At 47.8% G+C, this 11,546-nt stretch overlaps 1 protein-coding gene across 4 annotated transcripts in view; it reads left to right on the plus strand.

Annotated features, from left to right (window-relative positions):
- Positions 1-11,546, plus strand: part of LOC125940214 (chymotrypsinogen B-like) — a 71,283-nt gene that overhangs the window by 4,293 nt on the left and 55,444 nt on the right. Inside the window, exon 2 of one of the 4 annotated variants that reach the window (XM_049656039.1) lies at positions 4,913-4,940. The exons of the other annotated variants lie outside the window; for them this stretch is intronic. Coding sequence (XP_049511996.1) covers positions 4,913-4,940 — 28 coding nt within the window. The remainder of the gene's footprint in view (positions 1-4,912; positions 4,941-11,546) is intronic. 4 annotated transcript variants of the gene reach the window in all.

The raw sequence follows: 11,546 nt of genomic DNA on the forward strand, positions 1-11,546 counted from the left end.
CAACCGTGGCGCATACAAAGTACAGAAATATATAATTGTGTTAGGATGGGGTTGGCCAAGTCGACACCACATCGACGATCGTATGTGAAATCTCTACCACGCCAAATCTCGCAAGGTCATTCATCGTGCCGCAATGACCTTGAGCAGCCGGAGCGCAAGTGTGGCGAATGTGACGTCACGCCACGTGATCCGCTGCGGAGAGGTGTCACAGCTGCGCTCGCTCGGAGCCTCGATGCGGCGGTACCACCTGACTAGGCTAGGGCTTAACGGCTGCTTCGCCGGCGCTTGGCCGCTCAGCCTCGCCATGGATGGCGCGCCGGCTGGGCCGACTGGGCCGCTTCAGCGCAAGCGACAAGCTGAATCGAATCATCCAGTAGATATAGCTAGACGTCAGGCTGCGAAATGTCAGGCAAAGTTGGCTGCCGAAACACCGGAGCAAAGGGAGGGCAGATTAGCACGTTATAGAGAAGTTTACCAAGTGCGGAAGCGTGCATTAATGAAACACTGTGTGCATAGTCTGCAAACCCAAGCCAAACAGACTTTCCGCTCGTGATAACTTGGTTTACAAAAGTTAAACCTCAGCCAGTTTTTTGTCGTTCCAAAGGCAGCGAGCGCTTTGAAACCGGTGGCACGTTTCTCGTCTTCTTTCCTCGTGACAGGCTCGCGCTTTCAGGCGCCGTGCTAAACTACACTATCTCCGGGAGCGGCCCACTTAGTTTTAATCAAGTTTTATGTTTTCGTAGCTGGAGTACTAATGCCATCGTCGCTTTAACCCCTTAACTGCCGGCAACGAGATAACTCGTCATCAGAACGAGCGACTGCTGGCGCCGATGACGAGCCACCGATGACAAGTTAAGTAGTCGTGAAATTTTGGCATTTTTTCCAAAAATTGCCAAGAAATTTGCAAGAAATTTTAGAAAAATGGAGAAAATATCCAGGTCGTGGGAAAATTCCGCACATCTAAAACATTTTTTAGGAGAAAGAGAGAGAGACAGAAGAAACGGAAAAGGCAGGAAGGTTAACCAGATGGGAAGATCCTGTTTGCTACCCTATGCTGGGGAGAGAGGCGAGGGGGAGGTGAAGTGACGGGAAAGTAGAGATAAAGAAAGGAGCACAGACACACAAAAACAGTCGGTCACAGGTGCAACAGCACAGTAACACTTGCAGCACTATAAATATCTGTTCAGGCTACAGCCGCTTGTCCAAGTCTGTTGCCTTTAAAAACTGCAACAGTGCCCTCGTCGCCCTCAGCTGCGATGGCTTGTGATGTCGGCATTCTAAGATAACTTTCTCTGTTATAGGTCTTTGGTCAAAACGCGCTATCGCGATTGCGAGCGATCGTCTCTTTAAATTGTAGCGAGGACAGTCACAGAGAAGGTGCTGAAGAGTCTCCTCGCTACGACAGTCATCACACGAAGCATCGTCGGCCAATCCGATTCGGAATGCAAAAGACTTAGTAAAGACCTCTCCTAGCCTAGCCACTCCTAGCATGGTAGCTTCGCGACGGCAGAGTTCAGCTTGGGTGCAAACGCGTAGAGAAGAGTATAGGTTGTGCAGCCGGTTGCTTTGAAAACTTCCTGCGTTCCACAGGGAGAACGTGATATCACGGCTGAGCATTTGCAGTTTTCTAGCGGCATCTGTCCTTGATGACGGTATCGGCTCCAGTTGTTTGTGTGGTCCACGCCGCAGAGCTGATAGCAAAGACTGCAGTGCGGCCTTCGAGTCGCTGAATATTGACCATCTTCGAGGTTGTTCATGGCTAGCAAATACTGCAGTGCGGCCTTCGAGTCGCTGAATATTGACCATCTTCGAGGTTGTTCATGGCTGACGAGACGAAGTTCAGCGCGAAGAGCTGCAATTTCCGCAGCCGTCGATGTCGTTGGGTGACACGACTTGAAACTGATGGTAGTGGCTTTCGCTGGGAAAATCACAGCTCCAGAGGAACAATGGAGAGTTGCCAATCCGTCAGTGCAAATATGTACGTGGTCGGCGTACCTCTCGTGCAAAAGGAGCAGAGTTAGTTGTTTGAGAGCAGGTGATGACAGCTCCGATTTTTAACACGAAAGTGTTTTATGCCGGGGTCCACCAAGACTTCACTGACGTATTTCCGTCACGGAAATACGTCATAGAACATAATACAAAGAAAGAAACCAGAAGAAAAAGTTCCACAAACATGCAAAATTTCGAAATCGAACCCACGACCTCTCGGTCCGCGACGATAGATCGCCGAGCGTTTAACCCATTGCGCCACAAACGCATTTGCAGAGAGCTACACAGACGCGCCTTATATATCTAACACTCCTCCGTGTACCCGCGCTCTTGCTCGGGGCGGTGCCGCCGCCTACGAGCAGAAAAGAGAAGTACTGCATTATGACACTAACGCGCACCGACAGTGAACGCTTCGGTGGTCTCAGCACTACGACGCCTCGATGCCAGCATTCGAAGGGACGCTGGCATCAAGAAGCACTACCAACGCCACCTAGGTGGCGTTGGTAGTGGCGTTCACCGTACTCAGCACAGCGGAGCGTGGCCTCCGCAATTAGCTCTGAAAATGTTTCTGAAGTTGATCGCGGAGGCTGCAATTACGACGCGCTGTACGCGCTGATTTGACTCGGTGACGATTCAGTTACGTGCTTTGTCTTGCGCGTTGTATTAGTGTGTCAGTTACGTGCTTCGTCTTTCGCGTTGTGCTAGCGTGTGCAGCGTAGTGCAGCTTCCATATGCACGACGGTTGCTCATGGTCATCGACTTTGGTAGTCGTGATGGAGGAGACGTGCCACCAGGTGTCAGCGTGGGTGCATCAACGCCTAAGGGCGCTTTAGCCACAAAACACCAATAGACATTATATATCAATGTGCAATAAACATTACACTACTTCTGTGAAGACACGTTTCACTTTCGTGTTCTATACCGATTCCTATATAAGAGGGATCAACCACATTTTTTTCCTGATACCTGGTACGGTTAGGTGCACTTCAGGTCGAACAAAACATCATGGAGGAATCGATGACATAGTTGCGGGGGTGAAGCGTCATGGAACGCGGGTGTAAAAATCCGAAATCGCAGTACAAAATGAGGCCTACGGCCTTTCTGACGGTAGTGTTGACAGATGATGGCCAAAGTGTCTAACGTGCACTTTTAACACTTCCACCGCAATGTGTGTTAGTATGAGTTGGTCCCGGGGGATTGAAATAGCCGCCACTGTCGATGTGCATTTCGGCAAAACCAGACAAACCTTAGAGCCCGAGCTTGAATAGCCTGTAGAGCACAAAGATTTGTCCAGCAAGTGTTCGTCAGTACGGGCAAACTGTATCCCAAGAAGCTCAGAAAAAGAGCCCTGTATAATTACAACATTGCATGCACTGACATTCCCCGAGTCTTTCCGGCCAGAAACTTGAAAAGTTGGGAGATTGCTGTCACGGCAGTTAAGGGGTTAGCATACACCACACGACATAGCCTTAGGTACGTACGAATGTGTACCACGTAGTCCCTATGACGTCACAATCCGCGTTTCTCTCGCTTACGCTCGTCCACTAACCCTGTAGAAGCCAACAATCGTGATATCGTAAGCTCGCGTCGAATGGCCCGGCGTAGATATCGTGCCTCAGATGCACGACACGATCGTCTTCGATGTGGTCGTCGTTGTGCTGCTGTTGTCCCAAGCAGTGACGTAAGCGGCTTACACAGACAACTAATCAGTGAACACAAGTAAGTTGGTTCACCTGGTAAACCGTTCGTGGAACTTCTAAAAATACTGGATTGCCAGGTACCGGCAAAATGATTCGCAAAACATCGATTCCCATAGTGTGCCCGGTCTGCACAATTAAAAAAAAAAGTGGTTGATCCCTCTTATATAGGAATCGGTATAGAACACGAAAGTGAAACGTGTCTTCACAGAAGTAGTGTAATGTTTATTGCACATTGATATATAATGTCTATTGGTGTTTTGTGGCTAAAGCGCCCTTAGGCGTTGATGCACCCACGCTGACGCCTGGTGGCACGTCTCCTCCATCACGACTACCAAAGTCGATGACCATGAGCAACCGTCGTGCATATGGAAGCTGCACTACGCTGCACACGCTAGCACAACGCGAAAGACGAAGCACGTAACTGACACACTAATACAACGCGCAAGACAAAGCACGTAACTGAATCGTCACCGAGTCAAATCAGCGCGTACAGCGCGTCGTAATTGCAGCCTCCGCGATCAACTTCAGAAACATTTTCAGAGCTAATTGCGGAGGCCACGCTCCGCTGTGCTGAGTACGGTGAACGCCACTACCAACGCCACCTTGGTGGCGTTGGTAGTGCTTCTTGATGCCAGCGTCCCTTCGAATGCTGGCATCGAGGCGTCGTAGTGCTGAGACCACCGAAGCGTTCACTGTCGGTGCGCGTTAGTGTCATAATGCAGTACTTCTCTTTTCTGCTCGTAGGCGGCGGCACCGCCCCGAGCAAGAGCGCGGGTACACGGAGGAGTGTTAGATATATAAGGCGCGTCTGTGTAGCTCTCTGCAAATGCGTTTGTGGCGCAATGGGTTAAACGCTCGGCGATCTATCGTCGCGGACCGAGAGGTCGTGGGTTCGATTTCGAAATTTTGCATGTTTGTGGAACTTTTTCTTCTGGTTTCTTTCTTTGTATTATGTTCTATGACGTATTTCCGTGACGGAAATACGTCAGTGAAGTCTTGGTGGACCCCGGCATAAAACACTTTCGTGTTAAAAAATCTCCGTGAAAATTATTTTCTGCGCAAGGTCAGCAACATTATCAAATGTAATAAAAAAATCTAGCGGAGCAATGTAAATGTGTATGAGCTGTGTCATTTCGGCCCCCTTTGGTGCAAGTGAATTTCGCTGTGTAGCTAATGCGGATCTGAAACCTATCGAACATAGAATTCCTTTTTCTTTTCTGCAGAGGCTGGACACAAAGCTTAATCCAAAAGGTGAGAACGTCAGTTATTTATTGAATTTAGAGTTCGTATTGCGGTCAGAATTGACAGTTGTGTATGACACGTCCAAGAGGAATAAGTTATAGTCGAGAAAAACTTTGCCATAGAACCTCAATTATATTGGTATTCATCTTCCAGGAATATATTTTACATGGACGGACATATACATGACTAGAGTGCCCTAGTGCCACTCTTGATTGTTTATTTTTTTCCATTTCATTTGTGTTTGAATTTGCCTAGCGATTGACTTATGCTACTTTTCGTGGTAGTATTTGCGCTGATACATTTAAAGTCGTTGGGTTCTTCATTCCCGTTTCCCTTATATTGAGCGTGATGTTATAATGAGCGTTATCCAAATACACAGGATTTAACTGTTTAGCGCAATAACTCAGTAGGCTGATCAAAAATAATATCTCACGGACCACTAACTCGTTTTGCTGCATTTTTTAACAACAGGACTGATGTATATAGCGCAAATTTTAGTACCAATGTATGGCCACCTGTTCAGATGGAGTATAAGAGTGTCATACCACCACAGGGTAAGTGTTCTGTGTTTTGTTTTTCAACAAATGCTCAGAATGTTTTTCTTAATACCTCAGAACTTCAATGGTGCACCGCCATCACCACTATTGAAAATATTATACTGCCATCAGTGCAGGCGATGCATTTTCCTAAAATATTTACCCCTGCAGTTGGTGGTGGTGTGCTCCCACTCTGGCAGTCTGTTACGAAAGGGCAAAAGAGAGTGACAGGGAGAACCTGGTAGCCGTAGTTAGGTCAAATGACGTGAAGCGAGATGAATTTTCGGTCGTGCTTAGATTTGAGATACAATTCGATAGGTTGGACTTAAGATCGGATCCTCCTCGGAGAGGAGAATCGAACCATTGGGAAGTGGGCCAGGTATGCGAGAAAGTATAAAAAAGAATGGGAGCAAGACCCTGAGCTCAAAGGCGGGTCCTGGTGCTTTTACTTATAGCTGGCTTGCCCGTAACGTCACAGATGCAGGTACTCATCGTGCTAATATCGAAACATGTTTGCCACAATGACATCAGTCCACCAGGTCACTTGAACATCACCCACCGTGTTGGCTTAGCAGGTGAGGTGTCACGCTGCTGGCTCGAAGACGCGGGTTTTATTCCCGGCCACGGCGGCCGCATTTCGATCGAGGCGAAATGCAGGAACACGCGTATACTCAGATTTCGGTGAACGTTAAAGAACCCCAGATGGTCAAAATTAATCTGGAGTCCGCCATTGCGTGATGCCTCCGAATCATGTCGCAGTTTTCGCACGTAGAACCCCACCAATTATTATTAGCACATCAACATTGTTTGCTTTTTCACAGTAACCGGTTTTCACAGGATTACCACTGTTATGAATTTGTCGTTTACTTTTGCTCTTTGTGCGCCGTGTTGCCTTTTACCATTTCGAGCGAGTTACGTTCGGGACGTGCTCGTCGCCGAAAACGACTGCGCGCTTCTTACACTGGTGTGCTGTTTTGCGCAGTAATCTTCTAAAGCTTCGCTTACACCAATTCAGACAGTGTCATCTGTTGTCTGTCACTTTTAACGCATGTTCTTGCCGTGCTAGATACCTTAGATAGCGGCCAGGTTGATTTGAATGGACACTATATAGAGCATGTACCAGCGAACCCGGGCCCGGAAATTGAAAAAAAAACAACAACTACGAAACAAGACAGGAAAGAATGGTTTTGACTCATAAAAAAGCAGCCGTGCGCGCGTCGCTGTCGCACACTGCTGGGCAGATGAACTTGTCCTACGCTTTAGCCAGAGGTCACTTGAGAGGTTGATGATGCTGAACGTTCTTTTGCGTTCACGACAGCTAAACACAGAGCTCGCAGTTATTATTACTGCAAATAACTAAAAATAATCACTTAGTACTATCTGCCATAAAATAAAAGCACTGTGATTTCGCTTTCTGCAGCGATTCGCTGGAACTTGAGAGCTTCCGGGGCCAACCGAAACGTCTTCTGTGTGCAAGCATAATGTCGCTGTTGTTGAAGTCAAGGGTCGACCGCCACGTACGGCGGCATGGACATTTTGTTGCGACGGGTTTTGCAAAAAAAGGATTGCCGTAGTTGAATGTGAAAATGTTACACTGATAAAAGTGCAAATAAAAATGGCTAATCTGGCGACGAAATATTTTGCTCTTTTTTCTGTTTGGCTATATTTGGGCTACGATTTCTCTAGCTTTGGGCTACGTCACCTTGTCCGACCTGGCAACACTGTACTGAGGCCCCACTGCATGGTTGGCTACTTTTGGGCTATAATATCCGTCTGTTTTGGCGATATCACTCTGTGCCATCTGGCAACACTGCAACATTGTAGCTATGTGCTACACTTGAGTGCATGTCAATTTATCCTATCAGGAAGGTTCCTCCATTTATGAAATTCTTCCAAACTCATTTGGCACAATTACTTTGCATGAACAAGTGTAAACGCCTATTTATAAATTGGAATATGTACTTGCTTTTTTATGTTGCCCTAAATTCTGCGTGTCCCGACCTTACTTGTTCATTCTGCGAAATTCCCTCGGGGCAATATAGGTGTGCAAATGAAAAATTTTTATTTTTATGGTCTGAAAGAAGAAATACAGCAAAATGTGTGCGGCAAGAATACGTTTCGTGTTTCCGTATTACTTGTGAAACATATTATCGTATACATTGAAGTAACAAACTGGGGTGCCACATTAAAAATTATTGCTGTAGAATAGCTGATTAGATTTTAATAACTGCCTTTCGTGTGAAAGCTAGCGTTGAATAAATAACATTTAAACAATATTGAGGTTGTAAAATTACAGCAGGAAAAGTTTCAGAAGACAGGCCTAAACGTCACTGTCAACAACTCCAATGAATTGGGCATGGCTTTGACGGCATCCTCAATTATCACGTAGGAATTAAATTTTCATTCGCTCATTTTGTTTTTCCAAGGTAAAAAAAATGTGGTTGATCCCTCTTATATAGGAATCGGTATAGAACACGAAAGTGAAACGTGTCTTCACAGAAGTAGTGTAATGTTTATTGCACATTGATATATAATGTCTATTTGTGTTTTGTGGCTAAAGCGCCCTTAGGCGTTGATGCACCCACGCTGACGCCTGGTGGCACGTCTCCTCCATCACGACTACCAACGTCGATGACCATGAGCAACCGTCGTGCATATGGAAGCTGCACTACGCTGCACACGCTAGCACAACGCGAAAGACGAAGCACGTAACTGACACACTAATACAACGCGCAAGACAAAGCACGTAACTGAATCGTCACCGAGTCAAATCAGCGCGTACAGCGCGTCGTAATTGCAGCCTCCGCGATCAACTTCAGAAACATTTTCAGAGCTAATTGCGGAGGCCACGCTCCGCTGTGCTGAGTACGGTGAACGCCACTACCAACGCCACCTAGGTGGCGTTGGTAGTGCTTCTTGATGCCAGCGTCCCTTCGAATGCTGGCATCGAGGCGTCGTAGTGCTGAGACCACCGAAGCGTTCACTGTCGGTGCGCGTTAGTGTCATAATGCAGTACTTCTCTTTTCTGCTCGTAGGCGGCGGCACCGCCTCGAGTAAGAGCGCGGGTACACGGAGGAGTGTTAAGCCCGGCCCACATTCAGCGCTTTCACCGGCGTTTCCTGCCGTTGCGTCTCTCGGCGTCGTTGCATCAACGGCGCCGGAGAGGTCACCCAGCCACATGAGACGCACGCAAACAGCGCCAGTCCAGCGTCGCACAATGTGACCAGACAGATTTAACCAGAAGCAGTGTGCAATGTCATTCAAATGAACTATGAGTAATGTTCCCGATTAAGGTGTTTAAGCCCTGTTTATAGTTCTGCGGCACACACACACACACACGCACACACATTCACGGCAGCGCGCTCGATGGTACGAGCGGCTGCTTTCTCAGACGGCGCCGCCTCGCCGACGAGACACTGGCGCCACATGGTGGCACGCACGCGAAATGGTTGCTGCGGAAGTCGCTTGCAAAAGTTGCCAGCAGCGCGGCCGCAGCCATGCGCTGATTGGTCGGCGCCAAGTCGGCGCTCATCGATCCGCTTCCGGCGGCGGCGCCGGCGCCGAGATTTCTGGTGTGCCTTGAGTACGACGTTTCGGCTTGGCGCCTCCCTCAGCGTCGACGCTGAGCGGCGCCGGGTCACGAAACGCCAGGAAACGCCGGGAAAACGCCGAATGTGGTCGGGCCTTTAGATATATAAGGCGCGTCTGTGTAGCTCTCTGCAAATGCGTTTGTGGCGCAATGGGTTAAACGCTCGGCGATCTATCATCGCGGACCGAGAGGTCGTGGGTTCGATTTCCAAATTTTGCATGTTTGTGGAACTTTTTCTTCTGGTTTCTTTCTTTGTATTATGTTCTATGACGTATTTCCGTGACGGAAATACGTCAGTGAAGTCTTGGTGGACCCCGGCATAAAACACTTTCGTGTTAATATAAAAAAAAAGTTGAGTGTCGTGCGTTGTTACAACAATTAGACTACGAAAAAAAAAACGCATGAGAATTTTTTTAGCCCTAGTGTTATTAGAACATGACGTTTAGTCCGCAAAAAAAAAATGAGGTCAGGCTTTAGGAGGAAGCTTTCTATCGGGGCCACCTCCGTATTTCCTGTCCACAAACGTGTGAAACGCTAAAATGCGGTCAATAGACAACCACTGAACCGATTTGAGTGAAGCTGGTTGCTTTTAAAATAGAAAGCTTTACACTACCGACTTGCAGGAAGCATAATTTTGGTTAGGGTCTCAAAGATTTTTTTTACAAAAGCGCAGGATGTCAGTAGGATCATATATATATATATATATATATATATATATATATATATATACTATATAATATATAAGCACAGTAAGTAACGATACATTTGTCAGGCTACCTTTCTAACGTAAACAACTTGAGCGATGTTACAAGTTTCACAGAACAACTGTTTACTTTCAACCGCTTCGACCGGTGAACCGGTCGCTCGCGAGAGAAGCACCCGAATAGTCGCAATGTGCCTCGAGCGGTCAGTCGCACGGCAATTTTGCGTGTATTCGGTGGCTTCTTTCACGCTTGGAAAATGTGACTAGTTGATGTAAATAGTTGATGTAGGCTTAACCTGGCTCAACTTGGCTTTTTATAGTGAAGGTTGGGCTATCAGGGCAAGGCTAGGCTACAGGGCAAGGCTGGGCGTTGACGCTTGGCTTGATTCTCGCGTTCTCGGTATTCCGGATCGGCTCGGCGACGTCGCATATCGGCGGCTTTGTTGGTGATGTAGGCTGGATCGGCACGAACACGGCGATTCCTGTCGCGCGTGGATTCAAGGCGCTTCTCTCGTCGGGCAGCCTCTTCTTTCGGCGTCACGGTGCGTCTAGGTCAAGCCAGATCTCAGTAGAGCGGAGAAATGCCCGCGCGCCGCCGCGCGCTCGCTTTCATTAGCGCGGTCACATGACTCTGCTGAACACGTGCTGGTCGCAGATATGACGTCAATGTCCAGGCTCCTCTCTCGCGCACTGTGCGCCTCCTCGGTCAACCAGTTTTAGCGTTGCACACCAGCATTTTTCCAAGCTTAAACAGCTCCTCTGTTAAGACACTTTTTTATGTAGCACGTATTGAGCAACAGAAAGCTGTATCGAGAGTTTTCAAGCGAAGCTCGTATGCGCTAGCCTGCGCCGGCGATGTAACGCTAAAGAAAAAAAAGCAGCTGCGCTCAGAGCTGCACAGGTGGTCGGCACGCATTCGTGCCACAGCTCCTGCGTTCATCGTCATCGGCTGCTTCCACAGCTTGCTGCGTTGCCGCTAATCATTCCAGCGTAGAATTTCACTTCTATTCTGTCGTCGTAATGGGGAGGCCGCGTTTACGGGTGTATGAGCGATTGCTTAAGGGGGTATGAACCATTCGTTGTCTTACTTATTAACGCACATATTTTATTTTGAAGCAATTTCACGGAAATCCATCCACAATGAACGCGTTCCGACTCTAGCGTGAGGGCTTCCGAAGCCCAGGCGAAACATCAACCAATAGCCGCGGACCCCGAGTTGAGGGAGCGCGATGTCGAGGCCAAACGTCAGCGTCATCTAGCCCTCCAGGAATCCGACAATAGTGGTGCATGCCTCGGCCACGCTAGCGCCAACTTCCCCGGTGCGACGGCCAGGTTTCAACGCGAGTTTCTCGCGAAACGTCGAAGCCAGCTGCAGTGCGCGTTGCCGCTTGTGGTTCGAGCCCAACGTGGTACTCGTCAGTGCAATTCGTTCGGAGGAACACCGAAGAACCGAAGAAGCACACGACACGCTTCGTTTACCTCCATTTGCTCGACAGGGAAAGGGCTACTAATTTTTTCATGTTGCATTACAAATTTCTCATTCGCACTTTTATTGTAATTATAATATTTGAGAAATTGATTATTTAGTTAGGTATAATTATGTTTTTAGGCGGAACGCAAAAAATTATCTTAATATCTGCAAAAGATGGCAGACACCATTACCTTAGTTCTGTCCAGCTAAGTGGCATTTCTTGATGCATGGCAGTTGGGGACACCTGCATATATGTGTATACTGAAGCATAATGTTAACAATCCAGAACTCTGCGCTAACCACAGATGCTAAGTTA

Source organism: Dermacentor silvarum, chromosome 9 (genome assembly GCF_013339745.2).
Source record: "Dermacentor silvarum isolate Dsil-2018 chromosome 9, BIME_Dsil_1.4, whole genome shotgun sequence".
Classification (NCBI taxonomy): domain Eukaryota; kingdom Metazoa; phylum Arthropoda; class Arachnida; order Ixodida; family Ixodidae; genus Dermacentor; species Dermacentor silvarum.